This window comes from Seriola lalandi, unplaced genomic scaffold (genome assembly GCF_002814215.2).
Source record: "Seriola lalandi dorsalis isolate HSWRI2012SDOR001 ecotype SW California unplaced genomic scaffold, Sedor1 jcf7180002054465, whole genome shotgun sequence".
Taxonomy (NCBI): Eukaryota; Metazoa; Chordata; class Actinopteri; order Carangiformes; family Carangidae; genus Seriola; species Seriola lalandi.
Window position 1 is genome coordinate 443936 of NW_019525018.1, and position 27931 is coordinate 471866.

At 41.1% G+C, this 27931-nt stretch overlaps 2 protein-coding genes across 2 annotated transcripts in view; one reads left to right on the top strand and one right to left on the bottom strand.

The window, feature by feature from the left end:
* The first annotated feature begins 1633 nt into the window (after positions 1 to 1633).
* snrkb (SNF related kinase b) lies at positions 1634 to 15576 on the top strand. The gene is given in 6 exon segments (XM_023411426.2): positions 1634 to 1931; positions 2980 to 3365; positions 3683 to 4077; positions 10801 to 10942; positions 12678 to 13071; positions 13073 to 15576. Coding segments are annotated over 5 exon segments (1839 nt in total). The 5' UTR covers positions 1634 to 1931; positions 2980 to 3129; the 3' UTR covers positions 13745 to 15576.
* A 1541-nt stretch (positions 15577 to 17117) lies between these two features.
* The window catches only part of ano10b (anoctamin 10b), a 22702-nt gene continuing 11888 nt past the window's right edge, over positions 17118 to 27931 (bottom strand). The window contains exons 4-15 of the mRNA XM_023411419.2: positions 25256 to 25429; positions 24405 to 24542; positions 23370 to 23486; positions 23117 to 23233; positions 21580 to 21918; positions 21140 to 21322; positions 20802 to 20857; positions 20637 to 20711; positions 20180 to 20344; positions 19895 to 20086; positions 19656 to 19793; positions 17118 to 19557 (exon numbers count right to left, since the gene is read on the bottom strand). Coding sequence (XP_023267187.1) covers positions 19420 to 19557; positions 19656 to 19793; positions 19895 to 20086; positions 20180 to 20344; positions 20637 to 20711; positions 20802 to 20857; positions 21140 to 21322; positions 21580 to 21918; positions 23117 to 23233; positions 23370 to 23486; positions 24405 to 24542; positions 25256 to 25429 — 1832 coding nt within the window. The 3' untranslated portion in view covers positions 17118 to 19419. The remainder of the gene's footprint in view (positions 19558 to 19655; positions 19794 to 19894; positions 20087 to 20179; positions 20345 to 20636; positions 20712 to 20801; positions 20858 to 21139; positions 21323 to 21579; positions 21919 to 23116; positions 23234 to 23369; positions 23487 to 24404; positions 24543 to 25255; positions 25430 to 27931) is intronic.

A 27931-nucleotide genomic window follows, 5' to 3' on the forward strand; every position in this document is an offset into this window, starting at 1 on the left:
TGGAAACACTGAAAAGTTCCCTTTTTCTACAGGTGAAATGTAATGTAGTATTATGGTATGGTAAAAATGAATGTCCACACTATATGTTTGTGTACTATTTTATATGATGGTGAAGAAATTAACTAAATGTACTACGCAGTCAATTGCTGGGTACCAATGTGTCATTCTTTGTACTACCACTAGAGAGCGCCAAAGCCAAAACAGTAAAATACCACATAGTCACTTGTGAATAAATGACAATACATAGGCCTATATCCTATGAATACAGTATATCTTGCATTGAAATTGAACTCTGCCAAGCTTTTATAATATCTCAAATCCAAGTTAAAGGAAAATTGAAAGTGTTATCAGACCAGTGAATCAATCAACCACAGCAATATTGGAGAGATTTAAAATGTTTGAGGCACATCTTGGGTCAGAAACACTTGGTTGTTGCTGTTTGTATCACATGCACTGTGTTTTTCTGTTTTCTTCTGGACCAAGCAGGATTGAAATCCTGCTCAGGGATTAAACATGGAGTCATAGACACGTCTGAAAAGTGTGTGCCTTCTTGTAAATGCTACATAGTGAGGACTGAAAAAGTATTTTGAGGACATTTTGGGGGATGTGAGGACATTCCAGTCCTCACAACTTCAAATGGCTGTTTGAGGGTTAAGACTTGGTTTTAGGGTTAGAATTAGCTTTTTACCTTCATACAAAACCTTATATTCTTTATCTGTACACCATGCTGACGGATTGGAAGTGTGCAGGTAGATATAATATTGAAAGGCAGAAAGAAACAAAGAAAGATACTAAGAAACATATAGACCACTAGATGGCCCCATTATCCTGTTGGTTGACTGGTTTAGATGAAACAAAGAAGTGTTGGGATGAGATCAGCTATGATTAATGCAGACGAGTGTAGCTTTACAGAATAACAATGCTTGGAAGGGAAAACCTACAGATAATAACAAAAAGACATGAAATTAAGTCCATTTTAAGAATGAGAATGTCAGTGTGATGTGATGCTACAAAATAAATGGGCATGGAAACGAGCTACCACACACAAACAAACTTACATTCAAATGATAAGATCATTAGTAAATACTACGTGACATACTGTAGCTCCCTTTAGAGATTGTGGAGGAATACTATGTTAATGTTCCTCAGGACATTCCACTTTCTAAGAACAAACTAAGAGTATAAAAGGAAACAACTTTTCTTGTTTGTTTGTTTGTTTAGGTTGTCATTTCCCTTCCCCTGAATCTTTTGTATAAATTCCGGCCAATATAAATAAAGTCATTACAATAGAAGCATGTTAGGAATTCAAGTTGTTATATATGTTATGGTAAAGCTCATTGTGCCTTCCTGCTATTTAGAGTAAAAAGAAACACATTAGTTAGTTATGTAATTTCTTGGACTTCCGCGGCATTCATTCAGTCATTTTCCTCTCTCCGCTGCGTACGAGAGGCTCGCGGCAACTGGCTGGCTGCTGTCTGCTGGCTGCTGTCTGCCGCTGCCGCTGCCGCTGCCGCTGCCGCTGCCGTTGCTGCTGCTGCGCCGCGGGAGCGAGTTGGAATGTATTGACGTCAGAAGGAAGCTGCTCTGGACACGCGCGTCCACGAGATGTTCCGTTCCTCTGCTCTCTTGCCTCCTGTGTGTGTGCGTGTAAGTGCGCGCGCGCGTTTGTGTGTGTGTGTGTCTCCCTCTGCGGAGCGGGCGCGCGGTCACACAGCTCGAGACTCTGGAATGAATCGAGGCAGGCAGGCAGTCATGAGAAAAGTATGTGCTCTCACGGACCGCGAGTATGGAGTATTATGAAAGAAATCGAGGAGGAGGAGGCGGCGCTGTCATTTTCCACGTTTGAATTCAGCAGTGACATTAAGTGTGAGGCTGTGGAGTGACAGTGAAAGAACCGCGCAGCAGCTACGGGGGTTATTTGCACAACAATGGTAAGTTAGCGCCGAGGTTACTGTATCTCCGGCAGTGTGTGTTGTTCCGTTTGGCGCTGTCAGTGTCAGTGAGGTTGTTGCAAGCGTTTGTTTGGAGGTGTTGAGCAGCGAGCCGGGAGGGCGACTGACTACATGCGTATGTGCCAACTCGGGACTGCAGTTGAGGCCAAGTGTAGAACAGCTGGCCGTAACACAAGTGTAGCAGCCCGTGGGCAAGATTACGCAGTGTTTAGGATCTGATAAAAACTGTGACGCCAAGGATATCAGCGCATTTAACACGGCCGGGCCTGCTGGTGTCCACTTGGCCCAGTGAAGCTGCGAGAGGGGATTTAAACATGTTGGAAAAGGCTGCTGTTGTCTGTACAGGTAACAATAATGCTGCTACATAGTGATGAATAAGTGATGATGATGATGATGATGATGAAGTGTTGACAGTGTTGATGGTAATAAGGGTGAATATGATGGGGGAAAACAACAATGAAGCTGACTGACACTCAGTGATAATTGCATTGATGATGACCGTGGTAATGAAGATGATGATGGCAGCTGAACTAGTTACCCTGGGGAAGATCTGATGATGACATCATCAGGTCTAATGACACCTTCTGACCCTCTTAGCGAAACTAATGACACACAAACACACACGCACACACACACACACACTCTCACACACATACATTATGGTTTCCTGTTACAGTATTGATTTGGCGTGCCAATCTTTGTGCTGGATGGGTGTTATTTGAGATAGAGACAAACAGCCCTTCAACATCACAGACAATAGAAGAACATTTTACCCTCTGCTGCTCTTACTGCACTATAATCCTATACATTGTAATCTAGTCTTCACTACTTAATTTAAACTTGTTCTGTCGTCTCTGTCTTTGATAAGAGATGTGAAACATCAATCTATTACTGGTGCTGTGCCTGAAGGGATGAGGCATTAGCAGCAGCTGACCTCATCTAAAGCCCTTTTCCCTTTGGGCCAAAGGCCAAAATTATCAACACAGTCATTTCGTCTCATTGTGTTGTCTTTTCTTTGTCCTGCCAGGCGACTCCCCACACCTTGACGCCGTGACACAACTATTCCCCATCTCCTCTTTCCTTTTGTACCTTTTGTATTCGCCTCCAGCCCCTGAAGTCGTCCAGTTCAATCCCTCCTCTACCCTCCTTCCTTCCCAATCCCCTCTTTGTTTCGAACATGGACTCCGCTGGAGAGATAATCGCAACCCAGGATGGACATCTCGACCCCAGGTGCAGCCCCGGTCGCTCTGATCTCAGCGGACTCTACCATCTGGGACGGACGTTGGGCAGGGGCCACTTTGCAGTGGTTAAACTGGCTCGTCACGTCAACACTGGCCAACTGGTGGCTGTCAAGATGATTGACAAGACAAAACTTGATGTTATGGCAACAAGCCACCTCTTACAGGAAGTGAGGTACATAATAAAACTATTAAGGACAGAGGTTAAGAACAAAAGATTAAAAAGGTTGAAAACAAAGTGGGAGCACTTTATAGTCAGCTTTTTTTAAGGTCAGATTTAATGGGATTTCAAACAGACAGGGATTGTAGACTGTGTCTGGTCCGTTTCAATCTTATCTGCCAAAAATGGAACAAAAAAATAAACTCCTGTGTAAATTTTAAGGTGCCCTAAAGGAGAAGCGTTAGTCAGAGTATCTTCATCTTCAAATCTTACATTCTTACTTCCTTGAATTACTCACTGATTGTCTCACCATCATAACTAATCATTTTCAGGTGCATGAGGCTGGTCCAGCACCCCAACGTGGTTCGCCTCTACGAGGTCATCGACACACCCACCACCCTCTACCTGGTCATGGAGCTGGCCGAGGGGGGCGACCTCTACGACTACATCCTCCGCCACGAGGGAGGTGTCGCCGAGGGAACCGCCAAGCGCCATTTCGCCCAGATAGTGCGCGCTGTGGCATACTGCCACCAGCTCCACGTGGTGCACCGGGACCTGAAGCCGGAGAACGTGGTGTTCTTTCCCCAGCAGGGGGCGGTGAAGCTGACGGACTTTGGGTTCAGCAACTTATTCCAACCGGGGACAATGTTGGCCACCAGCTGTGGGTCGCTGGCGTACTCCGCTCCAGAGATTCTGCTGGGAGAAGAGTATGATGCTCCGGCTGTCGGTGAGAAATGTTGATTTTGATTTGTTTAGATTTAACTATTGGAATAGATCAGTGATTCCTAAACTGGGGGGTCAGGGCGCCGCCACATGGGGACGCAAGATGTTTCAGAGAATAGGAAAACAGAAAATACATACAAGTTATGATTATTTTAAAGTTTCATCCAAACCTCGCTTATCTTCTTCTGAGTTACTGGACAATTCTACCAACATTATGATGAACGATTTCATACCAAGCAAGAAAAAAAAAATCACTCTTTGATTAATCTGGTCGCAGCATCTTTCCGCCTGAAGGGTCAGGGGTCACAAAGGTCGTAAAACCATTGGCCCAGATAAGCGAGTATGTGCAGGCTTCTAGTTGTGAGCATTAAATTTGCCCCTGACCCTTATTTTACTCCCTCAACCTTGTTCTGGAGCTTTCTTTCGTATGCCATGATCCTCATCAGAGCCCACATCAGAGTTTTCCCACTTGTCATGGCGTTAGGTGTTTGGTAGGTGCTGATTGAGGTTCATTGTCGGGTTTTTAGAGTTCGAGCTTGATCAGCGAAATAGCAGTTGACAGAACAGCCTCACAGGGTCCATTTAGTAGCTGTTCTGGAGCTTTTGATCATCAGCAGAGGAAGTAAGATAAGGTGAGATTGTTTTGTCAGCTGCTGTTTCCAATGCCAAGAAACAAAAAAAAATCATGTGATCGTGTTTGGCCTCGGCTACAACAAACTGTTAATATGACAAATGGTCCATATGCCGAGTTCAGCTGGAAGGATTTATTGTTTGTAATTGTGCCTGTTTGCATGAGCCCGTGTGTGTGTGTGTGTGTGTGTGTGTGTGTGTGTGTGTGTGTGCAGATTCATCACTTTACCTCTATGTGTGGAGTGTTTGTGTGGCCATATTTGTCCCTTTGACCCTGTGTATGTATTCCTGTGTATTGTATTGTATCTCAGTTTGTGTTTGTGTGTGTGTGTGGTCCTGCTCTGTATGTCCTTGCTTTTATCTATTTGTGCCTCTGTGTGTGTGTGTGTGTGTGTGTGTGTGTGGATGTGTGGATGTATGTGTATGTCTGTATAGGATTAGTGTGCGTATCTGGGTCAGTCTCAGCAAGCCAGCCAGTCATGAGCCAACTGGGCACGTTCTGCAGTGGAACCAAACACTGCAGCTCACCACTGGACTCTTACACTGCATAGCAAGCGTTTGTATGTCTGTGTGTGCGGAGACAAAGGCAGATAGCAGAAAAGAGAGAGTATCATGCTTCGCTGGTTAGAGAGGTGGGTCTGTACGGTTGGGAATTATCTGACATTAGAGGTGAGGCGCGCAGGTAGATTGTGGGATTTGACATTATAGAAACAGAGGGAAAACGGAGGGATTAGGTTTTATATCTCCTGGGGGGGTTGCACAGCATGTTCGCTTCAGGGAGGTCGGTGGTCTTATCTGCTAAGCTGGACTAGGCTGGATTCTGGCAGGGTTTGGCCGCTATTTATTCTGGTGACTACAAATGCATCTACACTGAATACAAATGCACCCCAGCTGCACAGCGAGCGGATGTTCTTGTGGAAGGACATCTACAGCATTTGTTTTTGTTTGGAGGAAATACTACCTGTGGAAAGAATGAGTTGGAAAATGGGGCAAGAAAGTGAAAGGCTTTGAATTTTCTCTCTTTCACAGTAACTTACCATGTCTGTGTATAATGGACTCAGTGGGATGGTTTTTTCTTCGCCAACCAAGGGTACAGCGCGAGTAGAAAAAGGAGGGGCCGTGAGGAAACATTGCTCACATGCATCCATAACTTCGACATGACTTATGAGTTGCATTAGTTCCCTTTTTTTCTTTTTTTTCTTTTTTCATGTTACTTCCTGTTTCTAAAAGCGTCCACACGAAGGGTGTCCATTTAAATCCATTTGTGTGCGTTTTTATTATCTCCTCAAAGACTTCTTTCTGCTTCACTTCAACTCGAGTGCACTTCTCTGTTCTATTCTACACTAACATGACTCAACCTGTGGATATCATGATTATGTAATCGCTTTGAAAGAAATGTACACTTCCATCACCCACACACACACACACGCGCGCCCACAAATATATTTATATGTATATATGTTGGTGTGTGTTTATTTGTGTGTTAATCCTGAGCTGCACAGAGGAAGAGATGTCCCCTAGTTATCTCAGATTAGTAAGGTGACTCATAAACCCGTCTCTACACACACACACACACACACACACACACACACACACACACACACACACACACACACACAGACTGCTCTCTGTGTCCTGTTGATATTTCCGTCTCATTTAAACAGACTGCTGTTTAATTCACTGTGGTTCCTTCACTTCTGAGAGTCTTTACCATGTGCTGTGTTTCAGGACATGGTGTGTGTGTGTGTGTGTGTGTGTGTGTGTGTGTGTATGTTTGATGATAGTCATATGATGTGGAGGAGAGACAGGAAGGTCCATGGGGTCTTTCGCCTTTGACCAAGATAAACACTTCCTACAATTACATAACATCTGCCCTTTACTGTGTGCATGCATGTGTGTACAGTTTTTCAAGTGTGAGTGTTAATGGTAGCCTGCTAATGGGTGGTAGATTGGTAGGTTATGAGGGAGAAGTTGGTCTTGGCCACAACTTACATAAATAGTCAGATAAGAAGCACAAAAGGCTGAAATTGACGGAGCATGTTTTGTGCAGGAGGAACTCATGCATTTGACAGATAGTGTGAGTCTCTCTGGGCGTCAGCTACACACTTAAATTTACACTTTGAGGTGTAAATGGCAGTGTGTGTTGTTGTGACACAGACACAGGCCTATTTGGTTGTTTGGCCATTTAATAATTTGCCTTGATAACTCAGCCAAGCAGATAATGTTATATCACAGTCATTTTTTTTTTTCAATGCAGCAAAAATTTAATTTGATGGGAGAAAAATCTGCTTTCTAAAACTGTAAAGCAATAAATAGTGTTTTGGTGTCGATCACGTTCTTTGAAGATCATTTACAAGCTTTGTGATTGAAAATGAGTCCAGCTGAGTGATGAAGTCTGAGGTCAAGTTGGGTTAGAGCTTTCTGATGTGCTCTCCAGTGTGATGTATTGAACCACAGCAAAGAGTCTCGTTCAGAATAATGGCTTTCCATGCCTCCTCTTTGGCTCGCCACCACATCCTATACACCGCTCATTTCTCTGCTCCGGGGTGGATGGTTGCTTGTTTGCCAGCACATTGTAAGTCCCCTACAAACATCCCATTTTAGATCAAGGAGTAGCTGCACAGCCGTATAGACAAAACCCCTTTGTCAGTGTTTTCATACCAACCTGAAGGCTGGGGACTGTTTATATAAATAAAGCCTTTTTCCAAAGCTTGAGAAGCCCAGATCTAGCGTGCCACCACTAGGCGTGTTGGAAATTATAACAGTGTTTGTAAGTGACTAACTTGTAACAGAGAACAAATCATCTCTCTTAGCAACAAAATCCAGACAACACTGATTATAAACAAGCCCTTTGTACACAGCATGTCTTAATGTGTAAAGGTTTTCTCGAGATGATGAACAACATGAAAGAGGATATGAAATTGAGGATATGAAATTGATCCTGACTTGAGACTTAAAGTTGTAGTACTCTAAGATCAGTTTACTTGTCAGGGTTAGTATTACTAAGGTTGGGAAAAAAACAAAAACACATAATCCTGAGATCATCAAGATTGTTTCTTGGATTAAAGGGGAACGTACTAACTGGGGGCGTAGCGTTTGAAAGACGTAGACAGTGAGTGTCTAACAAAAGACTTTCCCAAGTTGCATCATGGAAAATGTAAGATCCAGTGCTTTTGGAGCTAAAATTCACACTGGGGATTAAACTTCAGGATATCTTGTACTCAGCTGAACTGATATGACCTCATTTCTGTAGGATCGTCGAACTGTTTTTAGAATCAAGTCCCCCCAACTTAATGAAAGTGCAATACTAAATTTCTGAAGTAAAAGAAAATTGCCCTCCTATAATTTTACGATTGCTATTTTAAAAAGGTGTCCAAAAATTTTAAAGACATGTCTTGGATGATCCATTACCGTTTCACTGATTCCCAACATATAATGCCTTGTTAAGCAGATTGGAGAGTGATTTCCACCTGACCTTAAGTCACTGGGCGGTGACCACACAAAGTCATCAAATAGTCACAGTGATGCCTATATCGGGTAAAAATGTCCCTCTGCATGCACAACACAGCTTTATCAGGATCATTATGTCATTATGGATGCTGGGATATTCAAAAGTGGGCAAAAAAAAGAGCCGCATGTTTTGTGTGAACTTAGAGGACCCTTTGGAACAGGGCCACACTGTTGACCCTTTGTGACGTATTAGTCTTAAAGTGCGTACTTCAAAGGAGGCGGCCCTTAAACAGGGCCACAGCCGTGCCAGAGAAACAGATCATTCACTCTGCTCTTCTTAGCTGTACTGTGGCTCAACCGTTTTATAGTTAAACTTCTTTCAACTGGTCTATTTATACATTATGTATATATGTGTGTGTGTGTGTGTGTGTGTGTGTGTGTGTGTGTGTGTGTGTGTGTGTGTGTGTGTGTGTGTGTGCGTGCGTGCGTGATGTTTGTACCGTCAGCAGAACACTAATGCGTGGTGAGAATGTGTGATATTCCCCAGCGAGCAGAGAAAAGCACACTCCCAGCAGTCAGTGGCTTCTCCTCCCTGTTGCATAACACGTCTCTGGACTCAAGCGAGCGTGCATGTGAGCGTGCACATGAGTGTACATTGTATGGCGAGGACTGAGGGCTGTTGTTTGGACCACCATGAGTATAATGTGGGACAATGGCTGAATGTGTATCACACATGCGGCTGGTACATGTGAGAATCTCTAGATAGATGTGGATCTGAATGTACTTCAGTGTTTGGATATTGATGTATATCTGATCTGCTTAGGATATTATACTGTAAAAGTTAACAACAAAACTTTTTCAAGTTTTTGCTGATACGACTGTATATCACTGTTCATTGATCTCACTATAGTGTGTTGCAGATATGAGAAAAAGCAGATAATCCAGATCTCTGCAATGCAATGATTATCCGTTTCTTGAAAACTTGTACGTGTTATTTTAAATAGTCTGAACTAATTGGCGAGTTAATGCACAACAATGGTGCTGTATTCTTATCTAATGCTGTGTGCGTAAATTCTCAGAAAAGTATGTCAATGGCACCGTTTTTGTAAAAACAAGCAGAATAATCAGATGGTTTTTGTGGCACAAATAAGATTTCCACTTAAGTCAGCAGTCTAGTGTAATGAATGTCAACAGTCACGCTGTCCTGATAAAAAGCTGTTCAGTGAAGTTGTGCTCAGGCTGAGGGGTGCCTTGAGATGAATGCTGACATCAGCATGTATGATGTTTACCATGTTCATCATCTTAGTTTAGCATGTTAGCACGCTAATATTTGCTAGTGAGCACTTCACACGAAGTACAGCTGAGGCTGATGAGAATGTCATTAGTGGTACAGGCATTTAGTATTGGACAAAGTGAGAAGTCCGTGATAATCATTAGGATTTATCATCCGGAGATCATGAATATCTACAAAAAATTCTGCCAATTCATGTAGTAGATGTTGAGATATTTCACTGCGTTAAGTTGAGACTTTGTTGAAACTTTGACATGCTGCAAAATAATTGCCCTTTAACTGACTCGTGAAACAAGAGTGATACTGGCAGAGGCAGCGTTTTATTGGACATGTGATCTGTTGTATTTCTGGTGTTGTTGCATCGGGATTAACACACAATGAGAACAGAGTGTGCAGTGTTCTTCTTTCCAGTGTTTGGGAGAAACACAAGGAGAGACAGAAAAAGGAAAGCAAGATCATTCTCAGAATAGCACAACACCACAACAAGCCCTCTGTTTGTTATGGCCTTCAGCCCTCAGCTCCCTTTCCTCTGCATGTGAATGTGTGTGTGTGTGTGTGTGTGTGTGTGTGTGTGTGTGTGTTCCCTTGAAGCAGCCATACTGTTCTCGCCTGTTCAGGCTGTTCTGAGTTCACATGGACCTCCTCTCACTGCGTCTGCATGAGTGCAAGAGAAAGGGGGGGTAGGGGAAGGAAAGGGAGGAGACAGGAAAAGAACACACTGTCAGCGCACCGGGACGCCTGCGTGTGTGTGTGTGCGTGAAAATGTGCATGAAGCCCAGCCGTCTACAGCTCATACTAGTCAAACCGGACATCCAGACATTACTCAAGCATTTTCCTCTTATAGTTTTTCACCCGACTGAGGAACAACCCAATGTAAACTCATTCAGCACTCACCATGGAGACCACTGTCACCCTGACCTCTGACCTCTCTGTCGAGGATGTGGAGGAGGCGGGAGAAAATAGAATTTCGCTGCCGAGAACCATGAATAATGGGGTTATTTTGACTCTGATCCTTTTATGTAGATTTGTGGGGCAGAATCAGATTCACCTCATCTCTGGGCCGCCTCAGAAAATAACTGCTGGATTTTTTTCAAGCCAAATACAAAAGGGACAAATATTTTAAAATATCCCTTCATGAACCATGAAGCTCACAGTATTCTAAATATGATCAGAGAGCAGAGGGAGTGTTTGCTATTTTAAGGCCTGAGATGATTTGCTATTTAAGGCTAACTTTGGTGCTTTTCTGTGTGTGTGTGTGTGTGTGTGTGTGTGTGTGTGTGTGTGTGTGTGTGTGTGTGTGTGTGTGTGTGTGTGTGTGTGTGTGTGTGTGTGTGTGTGTGTGTGTGTGTGTTCCAGATATCTGGTCTCTCGGGGTGATCCTGTACATGTTGGTGTGTGGAGTCCCTCCCTTTCAGGAAACCAACGACAGCGAGACCCTCGTCATGATTCTGGACTGTCGCTACTCCATCCCAGAGCACGTTTCAGACGACTGCAGAGAGTGAGTGTGGAGGATCAGTCACACATACACATGCACATGAAACGAGAGTTATACCAAGATGAAGCCCCCGTCTGACCACAGCTTAAAAAAAAAAAAAAAAGATTTATCTGTAAAATACAAAGCAACTTTATGATATTTACACATTATTCTCTCCCTGAGATTTTCTGCTGCTGAATAGAGGTGGTGTCCTAAAGAGCTACCGACTGTAAAATCATCGCATTAATCTACGTTTCAGTGGATAATTTTAGTGTCCTAATTGTCTCGGACATTTTTTCCGGCCTGCTGCAAATACAGTGATTACTCTCTTGGCATGAAACAACGTGTGTATCTACGGTATCAAATACTGGCTATTGTTTTCATTAATACAAAAATATCTGTGGCCTGAAACTTTAAACTGCACACAAACACACTCTTGGAACAAAATACAAGTCAATGTGTCCTCTCACTTAACCTTCAGGACAGCAGGGTAAACATCAGTGGAGTTTTAACTACGAGAGTGAAGGATGTTACTCTCAGATAAAAACCTGAAAAAACACAGTCTTCCAGATGATTTCATTAGCTCACTCTTGACTCAATAATCAAAATAGGAAGAAGATGCTTGGACCAACAATAAATGCTTCCCACCGCTGTCTGTGTATCCAGCCTGATATATCTTATTCCTGTGTACCATAGAGCTCCATTAAAAACATCTCAGTGACCCACACTGTTGCACACTGTAGTTTATTTTAATTCAATCCTGCATTACAGAGGTACAAGCACTCACTAGAGCAACAAATGTGTATTAATCCACAGCGGAAAGTAGTCCCCCAAGAATGCATTATTTAATCCTGTTTGAATAACATTTGCTAAAAGCTACAGTGCCCAGCTGTTTTAGGAAATTACAGAGCCATTTTAAAAATTAAATTATATGTTACATTATATATTTATGAGCTGTTTTTTTTTTTTTTAAAGAGTTACATCTTCGGGCAGGGATGGGTTTGGGGCTGAGTGTCAAAGACAGGGAAGGAAATTCAGAAAGTATCAAGAGACAGACTGACACACGGTTTTGGTCTTTCCATTGAATTTGTGGACAATTAAAGAAATATAGAATTAAACCAGCATTATCCTTCAAACATGAACATATATATATATATATATATATATATATATATATATATATATATGTATGTATATACATCCAGGATAGTGAAATCGGTGGTTTAAAAATACTGAAACCTGCCAGTTTGGTTAGTGTGGTACAAATTGCACCATAAAAACTGAGCAACAGTGCAGGTTGCATGCGTAAACAACAACAACTGTATGTCTGCATGCTGTTCTCACTCTGGACGCTTACTGAATGAACGCCTTTATACACATGTTTCTTCTCCGTGCAGATGAAGTTAGCAGGCGACAGGCATAAATATTAGCTGCGTCCGCAAACACATCCTGCAACATCTGACCCTGCGCTCGTCATATGACTCAGCCCTCGATCACATGAGGGTGTGTTTGATGTTGGAAAATAAGCAGAATAGAAAGAAAAACCTTTTGAATATTATAAACTCTTACAGGATTCAAGCTATTTCAGTATTATTCAGAGTTAAGATGTGTGGATATGGCCTAGATCAGCTCTAAATCAGGTCATTCTCTGCATCAGATCAGTTTGCTTTAATGGCTGATCACTAAAATGTGAAGCAATAACCAGCGCCGTGTATCCTCTTCATTAAGCAGTAAATCCCTCTGTCCTCTCCTCTGTCAGTCTGATCTCCAGGATGCTCCAGAAGGATCCGTCTCGCCGTGCCTCGCTTGAGGAGATCGAGGCTCATGACTGGCTGCAGGGGTTGGACAACGCGCTGCTCAGCCCAGAGGCCCCACCATACTGGCTCTCAGGGGCCCTGTCTCCCAGCTCTCCCCGCTTAGGAGTGCCAGAGTGCGGGGACTTGCTTGCTGCGAGGCCCCCCTCTCAGCAGGCTTTCCCCGGGCCCTGGCAGCCCAGTCTCAGCTACACCCTCCGTCCACCTCCAGCTGAGGAGCCTCCGGTTACCAAGAACCTGCCTGCACTCCAGCAGATCTGTGAGGAGGAAGAGGAGGAGGAAGAGGAAGAGGAGGGCACTTTGGTACAAGAGGGAGAATGTTTGGCATCTGTGTTAGTTTGCAGAACCAGAGGAAGAAGCTGAGGAGGCAGGTGATGAAGCACATGATCAAATCTGCAGAGAAGAGGAAGAAAGAGAAGACTCAGTGGAGGAAATAGAGGAGGAAGAGGCAGCAGCGGACGACAATATGGAGACAGAGAGGGAAATAGAGAAAAAAGACAGTGGGTGTGTGATTTCAGACCAACCAGTCAGTCATGGAGACAAGTCGGTGAGTCAGACTCCTGAAGTCCCGCCGTCCTCTCTGCCTGGTCTGGGGGTCCCGTGTTGTCAGGGGCAGCAAGACCTCACAGCTGCAGAGGAAGGAACGGACGAGGAGACAGAACCCAACAACAACACCAACAAACTCCCTCCCTCCGTCCCTGCGTCCTCTGTCAGACTCGGCGTTAACTGTAAAGAGGCGGCAAAGACAGAGAGAGGAGGCGAACAAGAAGAAAAAACAGAGGAAGATGCACGACAAGACCTCATAACAGACAGACCGCAACCCCACAATGCACTTGGGGCCCGGGATGAGGCTGCTCCGAGGGTGGAGCAGGGGAAACGACACAGCCTAAAGTTGCGTGAGAGACTCTTTCAGTTCCCTCTGTGTGAAAAAGCTCTGGCCTTCAACATACCCACTCACAACAAGCCCAAGATCCTCCCGCTGGCTCAGTACAACTGCTGCCACGTGCTATAAGAAGAACCAGCCCCGGTGCTATCTGTGATGTGCCGCTCAGCCACTTGGGACATACGAGCTTGTTTAGCATTCGGCGAGTGGCTGACTAGTGAGCACAGACGCTGTGAAGTGGCAGACCACTGAGCTCCCCGCTGAGCCTCTCCGCTGCACAGAGGAAAGGCCCTCGGCATGCAAACACCAAGTGTACAGGATGGGACGTGTACAGCTTCATACCTACTAACACTCGGTTTATTGTGCTCATGTAATCAACATTGTGTTAAGCTGAAGGTGGTGTACAGCACAGTAGTCAGACTTAGTAGAACCTCATCCATTTTGCTGCTGCGTACAGGAGCAACCATAGAATTGCAATGAGAAGACTGCGTCCAATCTGTAGCTTAGAAACAATACTGAACCTACCTGCACAGGAAGGCGGGAGACAGCAAGAGATAGACATAACAACTGCAACAGTTTTTACTGAATAAGCTATAGTCTGTTTTGTTTGTTCAAAAGGTGCCTACAATGATAAAAATGGGTTTCATACTGTATGTGGCCACTGTGTCGTTTCGGGTCTGACTGTAAAAAGAAAAAAAAAAAACAAGCTCTTAAGGTCAGAATATTCTAGCACATGCACTCAGTAGATCCATGATTTCATATTTTATATTGTATAAATTAGAATAAAGGTCGAACCAGCTTCTGCTACAGAGTAGCACTCGTTTCCTCTTCCCTTTGCACAACCTGCTTCTCTCGTTAATATAAGCTTAATATAAAGAAAGACTGAGACTGTTATGATATGATATGATATGATATGATATGATATGATATGATATGATATGATATGTGCCGAAGACTGAGATGATGATTCGTTTTTGTTCTCTTAATGCTAAAGTCTTATAACTATAATGGCTTGTCCTAACATACTGTATGATACTGTTTATAGGACCACTGATCGTTGATTGGGATGCAGGTCTTCCATAGTATTTGAAGATATTCTTTTTGATTATATTGAACATTTGAATAATATTTGATCATATCAGTTTTATTTTGAATGAGCAGATATGAAGTTCCTTATTTTTTCTTTTTTATAATATGACAAAGATATTAATTCTCTGAAGAGATATGTGACTTTGTGCATGTTATTACTGTTATTTATCACAATATACCTCCATGTGTCTTGGATCTAACAGGACCTTATTCTTGTGTAACTGTACCTTTAGGTAACCCATTGAATGATGAATTGCACACAGTACAACTATTGTAGCTGGTAGCTTACTACAAGCAGTATTCTGGGATTGATGGATGGATTTGTTGGTCATTTGGACCAAATAACAGTGACATGTTATTGTGTAGCCGAGGAGTCCCTCCGCATGGTATTATTCTACCGTATAATGCCTCAGTGTATTCCTATATTTTCACAAGCATACTACGTTTTCCTTCTTTGGAACCTCAGACATGAAGAGTAAAGATTTGTAGAGTAACAGAAGGTCAAAGCTGTACAATAAGCTACATCCTCCTCTTATAGTTCAGTAAACAGAGCTTATTCCTGTTAGTCACTGCAGCTTCATGGGTTCAACAAATTGGATTTTTAACTCGTGACCTGTGAGCGGACAGTCCTCGCCTATATACGGAGCGACTGTCACGTGAAATCTGATTAATTGCTCATATTTCATCAACCGTGGAAGCATCAAATCTGTGCAGAAGAGGGATAAAATCCCATTATTTGATCCTGTGTGATTGCAGCCTGTCTCTCCTCAGCGTGTCTGTGTCTACTGACCTGCATTATAACTAGGACCACATCTCTATGGAGCCATGAACTTATTTTTCTGTATTTATTTATTAAAATGGATTAAACAACAGATGGATGTGAGCAGTGTGTTTATTTCACAGAGACACTCTCCAAATGCTTATACTTCTCCACCTCTCCTCACCTTCACTATTAAAATGACTCCATTACATTTATTTATCAGTTTCTTCTCAGGTAAAGATGTAAACGTGATTTATTTATTAATTACATAAAATACAGTTGTGGCTTGTGACCCCTTATAATAAAAAATGTTTTTTACAATATAGAGCACTTATCCAAAGTGCTTTACAGTTTTTGCCATGCTCTCACACACACACACACACACACACACACACACACACACACACACATTAATGTACTGACCTGTATCTGCCAATCCACTCCGCCTCCTGAGCCGCAGAGCCCCCTTAATAAAAAAGTTGTGTCTGGTTTGAGCCTCTTGTCATGTTTCAGATGTCTTTGAGTTGCTATCAGTTACAACAAAGAGGGATTTCCACTCTCAGATGCTTTTATGTAAATAACTGTTTGAGGTCCAAAAAGGTCAAATGAATATTTCTCAAGAAAATGAAAAATAGAAAAAAGTCCAAAATACAAATCTGTGTATAATAATTAGTTTTTTTTCTCTTTCCTCTTCCATAAATCATCTCACAACCCCTCAGATTTATTTGAGTTCATTTTACCTGACTGTACTTTAACTTACTTCTGCACCGTTGCACTGAATATTTGTTCCATCGCTGACCCACAGTGGGTTCATCGCCCTTCAAGACCTCAGGAAATGCTGCTCTGATACGTGATAATGAGCAGGATGTTCATGTGAGGACAGAGGATGCTAAAACACAATGTGGGGCAGAGAACTCTAATAATACTCTATACTTTTATTGTGATCTAAAATGCATTCAGATTCTTTACTTGAGGAAAAGTTGCACTATCACAATGTGAAATACTCTTGCATTCATACTACTTAAAGTGCAGCAAATCATACTTTATCAGTATCTATATGCAGGTACATTGGCTCCTGTCAGTACCTTATGTAGGAGCCGTTTATCACGTTTGTTTATTGTTGTTTATGGTTTACATCAGGCCATATCACAGGTGACAGTGGTAGGTGTTAATGGCAGGTGAAGTCTAATGTGACGCAGGTGCAACAGATCTGTTAATCAGGAACTGGTAACGGGGAGATCGCATGGTTTTTAATGCTCACTCTCCAGACACAGAAAAGCGAAGGCCACCCATCACATCATATTTCACCTTTGCAATAGAAAAGTACTGTTAACTGAATCCTTTAGTAAACGGGAAACTTCATCAAGCAGTAAACACTTCCTGGACGTCCATTCTTGAAGTCTTCTCCCGCACCCAACCGCGTGGCTACAACCAGGTCAGGACAGTCACTACACGTTATTTTGTTCTATTATTATTAAAATGCATTAACGTGAAAGGAGCATTTTAATGTTGTAGAACTCATATATTTCAGAATATGTTCCTATAAAGTATAGAGCTGCAACTTGTTTTCATTATCAAATGATCTGCCTATTGTTTTCTTAAAGTAATGATTAATTGTTTGCTGTGTAAAATGTTAGAAAAGACATAACAGCCTTCTGTTGTTGCTTTCTGTATATTTTATTTCAGGTCAACTCGCAAACAAGTCACCTCTGTTTTTGACCTGAAATCCTGATCCTATAGGAACAGATTATCTCCAGGTCTGTCTTCATTGTCCTCATCTCAACATCTCATCACAGTGCACACACACGAACACACACAGGTTTATGATTAGTGTCAGAGTGAAAATAAACAACAGCTGAGAACATTTTTCAACATCCATCTTCATCTTTGCTGAATCAGTCTTTCAGCAGCCACCGGGGCTTGTGAAAAACTGCATGTTGAATTAAAAAAAAAAAAACGTGTATAACGCCTCCTGGTGGCTGGAAAGTGGAAATACAAACTCCTGCAAACAATAACTTACATAATAAACAATACACCACTGTTCAGCAAGTATGAAAGAAAAGGATGGCTTCATCAGCTTATTCATTATGTGAATTCAAATGTGCCAGCAGTTAAGAGTGAACAATGAATTAACACTCATAGCATGAATGTGAAGTATTGGACTATGACATGTATTAGTTTTTGCACCACAGTGAACTCAAGCAGTCATTCTTAGAGGCACACAAGTGAGTAACAACAAAAATCCATAACACATAAAAAAATAATATATTTGTAATAACAAAGCAGGTAACGGTCCTTTGGTTGCTCCCTATCACTTTCAATGCAAATCTTAAATCTTGGCTGTATTAACTTTATTTTACATATTATTATATTTGATTTTTAATGTGTTCCTTAAGCCATAGTGTGATTACTTAAGGAAAAATTAAGGAAAGGACAGTATCATTTGTGGAGGTAGAATTAATGACAGAAGTGCAATTTTTTTTTCTGTTCAATGAGAGACAAACTTATTTCTCATGAATTTATGATTTTGTTGTTTAGAGTCAAATTAGGACAAAAACTTGACTTTTGACATGTAGGCAATGTCACTTAAAAACACTCCAGCGTAAAGCCCATTACCTCCCTCTAGACAGAATTTGTGCTCCTTTTTTCACTCCCAGTTTAGACTCAGCTCTAACCATAAACATTATCTTTGCTGTAAAATGAAGACTGCTAGTATTCAAGTTAAACAATGACAACACAAGCTGTGTTAATAGTTCAACATTTTAGCTAACATTTAGCTATAGCCAGCAGGTGGCTAATTAGCACGTGCTAAGACTGGGAACAGGGGAAATCAGTTAGCCTAGCTCTACACAAAGGTCACAAAAACCCGTTAAGCTCACTAATTAACATACATCTCATCTGGCCAAGAAATAGCTCAGCATTTAACCCCCCCTGTTTACCACAACGTGTCATTTTCACACTTTGGTTTTTGTACGGATTAAGCAAATAAAATATAACATGCTAATTACTGAGCTTTAGAAGTGCTATTTGTAAAGCAAAGCTAGCTGTTTCCCCTGTTTACAGCCTTATCCAGGTATCAATTCCCATCTAACTCTAGACAAGAAAATATACACTTTTCCCAAAATTATGAACAATTGCTTTGAGATCTTGGTAGTTGTTTTAACATAAATAACTGGCAGAAGATTTTCTGAAATTTATTTTTTGCCACCGCAACACTAAAATGCTCAGTAGAGCTGAACGGTAATGCATGTTCAGGTGTATATAATATTTGATTAAAGCAGCTTTAAAGTTGCTGCCTTTTGTGTTATGATAACTCCAATGATGATACTGTCCTCTGATTATGAATCCTGAACACTAGCTGTAGCTTATCACTAGGTGGTAGCACTGAGTGAAACACTGCTGAAAGAGTCATCTTCAGAGGAAAAAATAACTGGAACTTTTTGCCCAATAATCTGTCTTTGACCCTGCCAGTAACATTAAATACTCTTTCCTGTCAGTCCTTCACTGAAGATTGACTGTACATACTGCAGCCATGCTGGTCTTACAAGAGCTATAACAGCTTTCTTTTACTAAATCTGAACAAACCTCCTTTATCGTAACGTATCGTAATCTTTTCAAATAACCAATACATTCCATCTGCTGTCTAATATTGGGGAAAAAAATCACGATTTAGCTACTGTTTCAATTGCACTTGCAGTGTATGTGTAGAGTAATATGAAGGTGCATTTTAAAGTGTGCACATTGCAGAAGCACCCTGTTAATTAAGAGAGCACAGCAGAAACACTTTAACAGTATACACAGGGAGTGTTAGGGATACAGCAGTAATCATTGTGGGCCGCTGCTGGAGAGGTCCACACAACAATGAGGGGGTGGCACTGTATCCTCTGGCGGTAGCAGCCCCGCACAAGACGACACAAAGCACCAGCTCAACACTTTGAAACGCAACCAGGGCTCGTCAGAATGCAGCTGGGTTAACCTGCTGCTTGAGAGCCTGCATGGACGTGTACTCAATGTGCTCTCTCTTTTTGCGGATCCAGTCGGGCTCGTCAGGGATCAAGACTGCCAGAATGACCTTCACCAAGATGAGCACATGCTACAAGGACACAGAGGTAAAAGAAAATGTAAGGGGGAGGACACACATGTAATTATTTTGCATTTGTCTCTCATTAATCCCTCTGTCCTCCATCTTACCTCCACCAAAACAGCCAACAACAGAATGTCTGTGCTGTTCATCCCACCCTCCTGACACAGCTGCTGTAACCGTGGTGACAGCAGCAGCAGCCAGCAGTTGGACACGACAGAGACAAAACTCAGGACTTCGAAAGCAATCTGAAACACAGGACAATGACATGAGCTGTTCATCCATAACTGGCTGAGTGTGACACACCGGGTGCGTCTCATTTCTATTGTGTGCTGTGTTTTCTGCCGACCTGCCACACGCCCATGTTGGCCACAGGCGGCGAGAAGGGTTTGCGGAAGAGTTTGCAGATCTTATAGGCGTCCGCTCGGATCTCTGTTAGGTTGTTGATGAGCAGCAGCACCGCAGTCAGAGGGTAAACACAGGAGAAAAGACTCAAATACCCAAACTGCACCAGGAGCTCAATGTACTCTGCGAACAGGCCCTGTAACAAAACAAGAAGCTTGCTATCATACACTTCCAAAAGGCATTTGTTTTGACCTGCATTTTTGACGAATTCTTAATGCTGTATACACACAGGGAAAGCAGGAAGGGTGCTTTGGTTTCTAAATTTGTCCTCCTGTGGGTCATCTTCACTCTCTGTCCTATGGGGGGCGCTGATGAACCGGTCCACCAGGAAGGGTATGACCACCTCTGTCACCTGGTTCACCAGCTGGGTCACTATCAGCAAAGACCCTAGACGCTTCAGACAGAAGGGGGAAGAGAATATGTGATTTTCTTTTGTTCACCCTGGAATTATTTTCATTTCATTCACTGACTTTTTTGATCAATTTGAACTCATTCTGAAAGGGCTGACAGGTTTTACATCTAAAGATCAGCTTATATACAAAGAGCAACTAGGGATGTTTGAACCTTTGCTGCCTTGATTTTGACTGATTGTCTGATGCATGTTCCTCAGATTTATGCAAGTGATGTATTGAATTGTTGCAGTACCACCTTAAAGAACTTAGGGACCAGTAGAGCTGAGCTGTTACCTTACGGAGCAAAGGCACGTCCTGCTTGAAGAAGGCAATGTGGAACAGCACGGCAAAATAGTTAAAGAAGGTGAACTAGGGGAAAATAGAGAAAAGAGTGATGTAAATTAGCCTGTTAGATTAGCATTTATGAGCTAATGGTTCATGAAGAGAAGAGGAACTTACCACCAAGACTTTGGCTGTAAGATGCTTCTGGAAGGCCGACTCCTCTCTGTGGTTCTCTAAGAGGACACAGTAAGAGGTCATTGGTTTTCCATCAGCATTATAGGCAATTGTCATTCATTGTATTGTATTATATTATTATATTATTTGTAAGATTGCATGAGCTGTTAAACTGCACTCTCATGATGATTTTCACTTCTCTTAGGTCCCACATCTTCCTCACATCCTCCTTCTGACTGCAGCTGTACCAGTGTTCACCAGCTACTTATATATATATATCCCTGTACTCATAAATATCTGAGTCTTTATTCTCCCTCTGGCATCCCCTCGGTCTTACTTACCATATTCAGTCAGAGACTGGGCCACCTTCTTGTAAACAGTCGCTAGCATATTTGTATAGCTGATGTGAAGCACTGAGGGCATGTAGAGTAAAGTCTGAGACAGCAGGGAGTCCCAGTCTTTATGTAGGTGTTGCACCTGGGCCTCTCCCCAGTAGAAACAAAGCATACCCAGAACCACCAACCCTGCAGGAGGAGATATGACGGGGCAAGAGAGGTGAGGAGGGAGGAAGAGAAGAGGTTTTGCAATTTTTAATAAGAGAGCACACTTCTCTGCATCGTAGTGCTTCTTCATGTTTCATACACTTGTGAGCACTTCACCTTCAGCCAACAATGACTTTGTTTTATTGCTCAGTAGATCTTTGGAAAACTTTAATGATACTTCAGCTCAGTAACATGCACCCATAAATTCACTGGATTCAAAATGAAAATGAAGGTCCTACCTAGAAAGAGCCCCACCACTGGGACCGACACCAGTGCCATACGCAGGTCTCTCTGCCATTCAGGAAAGAGGGGCTCCACACGACCTGTCACAGGGTTGACCCCAAGGTCACCGTGAAAACCAGGCCGGGGCTCTGCGAAGCGCTCGGCCAGGTGCAGGGTCCCCCAACGGTAGGACAGAGAGGAGCTCCTACGTTTCCACAGCTCCATGACCACCGTGGACCAGAGCATGCTGAACACGGCCTGGATCATGTGACCGCTGACCGCTGGTCCTGAGTCATCTTCAACATTTGTGCCCTGTGGGCCTGAGACTGACTCCACCATCTCCTTCTGAACCTCACCTGTGATGGGCAAGAAAAACTTTGTGGCCAGTTAGTTTGTTTTTCAGTTTACATCATCCATCAGCCTAAATTACAGAGTAATTCTCAAAAGCTGGAACACCAATAAATCGAACTGAAGCAGGAAGAGTGAAATCCAGACTGTTGAAAACATTCATCTATCCCGAAATGTGGATTTGCTAAAATATCTTTTGCCACAATACTGACACGGCTCGGGGTCTGTCGTCCCAACGCTTGAATCAAAAGTGAAAAAAAAAAAAATTACAATTGGAGATACCATTATCAATAAATTTTGGTACAAACACTGGCCTCCAAACAATGTATACTGATGGTTCTGGTGGTACTTTGTCTTTTCCTCACAGGATACCTTTTAAAATTACAGAATTTCAGCCTCAGCAGTAGTTTGAACTTATGTAATATTAGCATTTTAACACAGCAACATGTTCACAGATAGCATGGTAACATCCAAACATTATCATGTCAGCTCATACTGATCTGATATTAACACCTAATAATTTTTTAACATGCATGTGAAGAGGATAACTACAAGCATGTTAGTGTTAGCTTTACCTTGAGCTTAATGCTAATGTTGCTATGTTATGCTAACTTAGCAAAATAGTCTTTATCTGCTGCCACCCTCAGGGAATGCTTTAGATAGCAGTGGCCAAAAATGAATTTTTCCCAGTAGTAAAGGGTAAGTATGGAAGCCAAGAGTGGCAATAATTTAATCAAGCTGTTTTCTTGTGATAATGGGATAATTGTCTTATAATACAACAGGCTGTTTCCTCAAGATAAGAACATAATCAAAATGTTTTCTTGGCTTCCACAGATATGAGCATTTCAGCTTCATAGGGCCACGTGGATGACAGACTATAGGTCTTGTTTGATCCTCTCATGTCTGTTTATCTTTAGGTGCAAAGCATCACACCAGCCAGTGAAACTGAGCGTGCTGTTGGCTGGTTACTTACATAAAGTTTCCTGACTCCCCAGTATTCAGATTTAAAGTTCAAACATGTGCTGCTGACAATAAAAACTAGCATGTGCAGCTTTAAGATACAGAAATGATCAAGTTGTGAACAGGTTTTGATTAAGGAAATGTAGTTGCTTAGATAAGAAATGAATATTTCTCGATTCCAATGGTAAAATAAAGTTTTTGAGGTCATACCCACAATAAAAATAAATGATAAATCCACACACCTACCTGAGAAGTATGTGATAGACAGGCCTAGTACTGCAGGTGGGAGTAGAGACCAGGTGTAGAAATCAAGGAAGCTGAAGTAGAATGCCACAGAGCTTCCAAAATATCCATTGACTGAATCTGGATGAATCAACAGACAGAGGTGTCTGGTGTTAGTGTATGTACCGTTTAACTTTCTCACAGGCAGAAAGCAGAAGCTTTCAAACACCTTGACATCTATTGTGAGAGTGAGTTAGTGATGTATGTTTCCACCCACCCAGTGGCTGAGCCAGCTGATTACCAGAGTACCAGGCTTCACTGAGATCCTTCAGCTGCTCCGGGTTGTGGAGGGGAAACGTGTCCTTAGTCACACCAGCTGACCCAAGCTTCTGCCCTGCAACAAGGCACATGACATCAAAACAACACTTCAAACCAAAGTGACTTCAGAACATGACATTTTTGCATCGACGCAATAACTTATCCATATACAGTTACATACACACATACTGGCGCACACACACTGAAATTGATGCTGAGTAAAGCAATTTCAGGATTGAATGTGAGGAGAGAAGAACAGCGGAGGTCAGCAAGACATAGATACACATAGTACTGTTGGATACTGGATGGCAATGTGATGATGGTAATTCAAAACAAACATTTACATGACTGATAATATGTCAGAAAACAAAAACTGTCAACAAAATTCTGTCATTATCATGAACACACACACTGTAATTTATTTTGACCCAATCCTATATATTCATCGTCCTGCTGCCAGAAATCCTCCTGAACAAATGCACTATTTACCCTTGTTTGAATAATGTTTGCTAATACAAACAGTATCCAGCTGTTTAAGCAAATGATAGAGCCTCTTTTAAAGATGAAACTATAACACTTGCAAGCTGTTTTTAAAAATGTAAATCTTCATTAGTAGCAAATACGGCTGAGTGCTACAGACAGGGTGGGGAAGTCAAAAAGGAACAGACTAACACATTGTTGGTTTTGGTCTTTTCATGGGATTTGTTGACAATAAGTTAAAACCTAGAATAATACCGGCATTATTCTTTAAAGTGGTGATCTTCAGCTGCTGATTTTGTGTGTGTGTGTGTGTGTGTGTGTGTGTGTGTCCTGAGGCATTAAAAACATTTAAAAACAAATCCGAAAACCAAAATCCTAACCCTCACTTTGTCTTCACATTACTCCAATAATAAGTGATATTATCATTATTTATCTTAATGGATATTTTTTCAGTTTTTACATCTGATTTCTCCATACTGATCTAAAATCTAAAAAACACAGTGAGAGTACTCACAGATGTTGTCTCGGTTTTGAAGCGTGTAGTCGTCAGACAGGCCGGGTATTCTCACGTCTCTCTGTGCTCGCAAACCGTCCAGCTCATACTTCACTATGTACTGTCGCTCCGCCAGCGTCAGGAACACCTCCATGTTGTCTGTCGCACACATGAACAGATACAGATACATTCATACATGAATACAAACAAACAGGCAAATACCAGCCTTTCCACTGAGGAGGACATGGAAGTAAATTAACAACTATTACAGGACCTCAGCTGGCAAGAGAGAACGACATCCAACTACTAGATTTATGTCTTTACACCAGCTATTTCATGTACAAAGGAACAACCAGCACAGCAATACAGTTTGTCTTTGTCACATAGAAGACATACTTTGCAAGACATTTAATAAGTGTGGACACTGATTGCACATTTCAGACCAGACTTTTCAGCTCACAGTGTTCTCAGTCTTGTTCCCATTGGAGGAGAATTTATTTCCGTTGAATTGGTTCATTCACTGTGAGAGAATATATGTGTGAGGTACATATGTTTGATTCTATAATCAGTCCAGCAGTACAAAGTGACACAGGGGACAGCTTGAGTCTTGGCAATCTTTGGCAATTATTTTTGCATTAAAAAATTCACTCAAATCTCACATCCATATCCAAGTTTTCATGTGAACAGGACGGTGTGCTGCCATTCCACAAAGACCAATATTCTAAGTTCGTACCTATTGTCCTCTTAATTTGAAACAAAAATGTGATGATAAAGTTTTGATGCACTGTGTTGTATTAAAGTACTAACTTACTTGCCTCTCTCATATTATATTAAATATATTCATGAAGACACTCAAAGCTCCTCGGCCGTACCTGAATCTTTAAAGTTGTCTCTGTCATTGTAGGAGAAGGCCTCCATGTCCCTGTTGCGGTAAGGCTTACACAGACCCAACTCTTCAGTGGCTCGTAGTAATGTACATCGTGGGGCGGAGACCACAATGATGTCACCGCTTGCATCCTCGCCCGGATGGGCCAGTAATGCAGCACCTGGTGTGGGACAGTAGGGAAAAGAAGGAGTATTGAAACTTTTATTTTGAATTTGTGACCAAAAGAGAGGCCAGTATAGAGAGGAGGAACAGCTACAGTAACCAATAATGATAAATGTACTAAAGATCTAAACCTATCCTTAAAATATTGAGCTGGCCACATTCCTCCAATAGGAAAAAGCTTCTTTCAGTAGTTGATATATTGTCCAGACAAATATACAGTGGAGGTGTGAGCTTCATGATGTCAAAGGTAACTGAAAGGGCTTTGCATGATTTGGGTGCGATGTACTGAGACAATGAGGAGCTCTGTCTTAGTTAGGTTGACCTTTATGTGCTGGTCTGACATTTAGCCAAAGGAAAAGAGTTGCAGTGTTGTGCATGGACGTGCTAAAAGATAACATTCATGCTAAACAAACAGCTAGCTTTGTTAGCTGTCTTGTTAGAGCTAAATACTGTGTTTACTTTTCTATGTAGACAAGTGTTTTAAATTATTTAAGTAAAATTTAAGTATACAGTATTTTAAAAAGTTTAGCGGTTTGGTCCAATACAATACAATTTTTTTGCTGCCTTTGTGGTATAGAATTTGAAAATTAAGTTGCTTAAGTTGTCTAACTAGCCAACTAGCTAACTTAACTCTACGCAAAATATTAAAATCCCAAGCTCCTTGTTTTTATGGTTGTACCATTCCATCAAGTGGAAAACATAATTTTATACAGAATTGCAGAAATAAATTCAACCTGACATGGTTTCTTTGGAAAGTTTCTGATATCAGTTTCAAACAGGGATCTGTGAGGTGAAACATTGCACAGCATTGGTTTTACTAATGGGTCGACCAGTGTAGAATACGAAAATATTTGTGTAATCTAAAAAGATTCAACCATAGAGAGGTGAACCCATCTGAAGTTCTCCTTCAGATCTCATCCAAAACCATATGATAATAATGAAGTGAAACAAAAATCTAATGTCATGTTTTATGTCCTAGTTGAATGTTAACCAACCACCAGCATGGAAATGCAAATGCCATCAATGGTTAAATGCTAAAGACCTTACAAGCAATTAATCATTTTCCATAGGAATTTTATGCCTTACTATACTATGACATTTTTATGACATTTTATGCCTTAATATACTATGACATTTTTATGATAATTTTTACCATGCTCTAGTATGACGTTTTTATGCCTTACTATACAATGAGGTTTTTAAGACATTTTATGCCTCACTATACAATGAGGTTTTTATGCCTTACGATACAATGATGTTTTCTATATTATATATATATATATATATATATATATATATATATATATATATATATATATACAGTATATATATATATATATATATTCTATATTGTATGTTGTCCCACAATCCAAAGAGATGCACAAACGCCTTATAATACTATGATATTTTTATTACATTTTATGCCTTAATATACTATGACGTTTTTATGATATTTTATGCCTTACTATACTATGATGTTTTGATAATTTATAATACTATTTTCGGGCAAAGGCGTTGAATCATGGAGCAAAAAGTGTTGCCTTTCAATCAGAAGGTTGTGAGTTCGAATCCCAATCATGGAGGCTTTCTTTGTGGAGTTTGTATGTTCTCCCACAATCCAAAGAGTAGCACGTATGCCTTATTATGCTGAAACATTTCTCTGATATTTTATGCTTTGCTATACTATGGTGTTTTCATAGCTTATTATACTATGCTTTTGCAATATAGTGGCATGATGGAACAATGGTTAGAAGTGTTGCAGAACAACTTACAACTTACTATACTATGACGTTTTTATGACATTTTATGCCTTACTATATTATGACATTGTTATGCCTCACTATACTATAAAATTTTTATGACATTTTATGCCTTAATATAATATGACGTTTTTATGACATTTTATGCCTTACTGTACTATGACGTTTTTATGACATTTTATGCCTTACTATACTATGACATTGTTATGCCTCACTATATTATAACATTTTTATGACATTTTATTCCTTAATATACTATGACGATTTTTGACGTTTTTTTGCCTTAATATACTATGACCTTTTTAAGACATTTTATGCCTTGCTATACTATGACATTTTTATGCCTTGCTATACTATGACATTTTTATGCCTCACTATACTATGACATTTTATGCCTTACTATACTATGACGTTTTTATGACATTTTATGTCTTACTATACTATGACGTTTTTTGACGTTTTTATGCCTTGCTATACTATGACGTTTTTTATGTTTTTATGCCTTAATGTACTATGACGTTTTTTTGACATTTTTATGCCTCACTATACTATGACATTTTATGCCTTACTATAATATGACGTTTTTATGACATATTATGCCTTACTACACTATGATATTGTTATGCCTCACTATACTATGACATTTTTATGACATTTTATGCCTTAATATACTATGACGTTTTTATGACATTTTATGCCTTACTACACTATGATATTGTTATGCCTCACTGTACTATGAC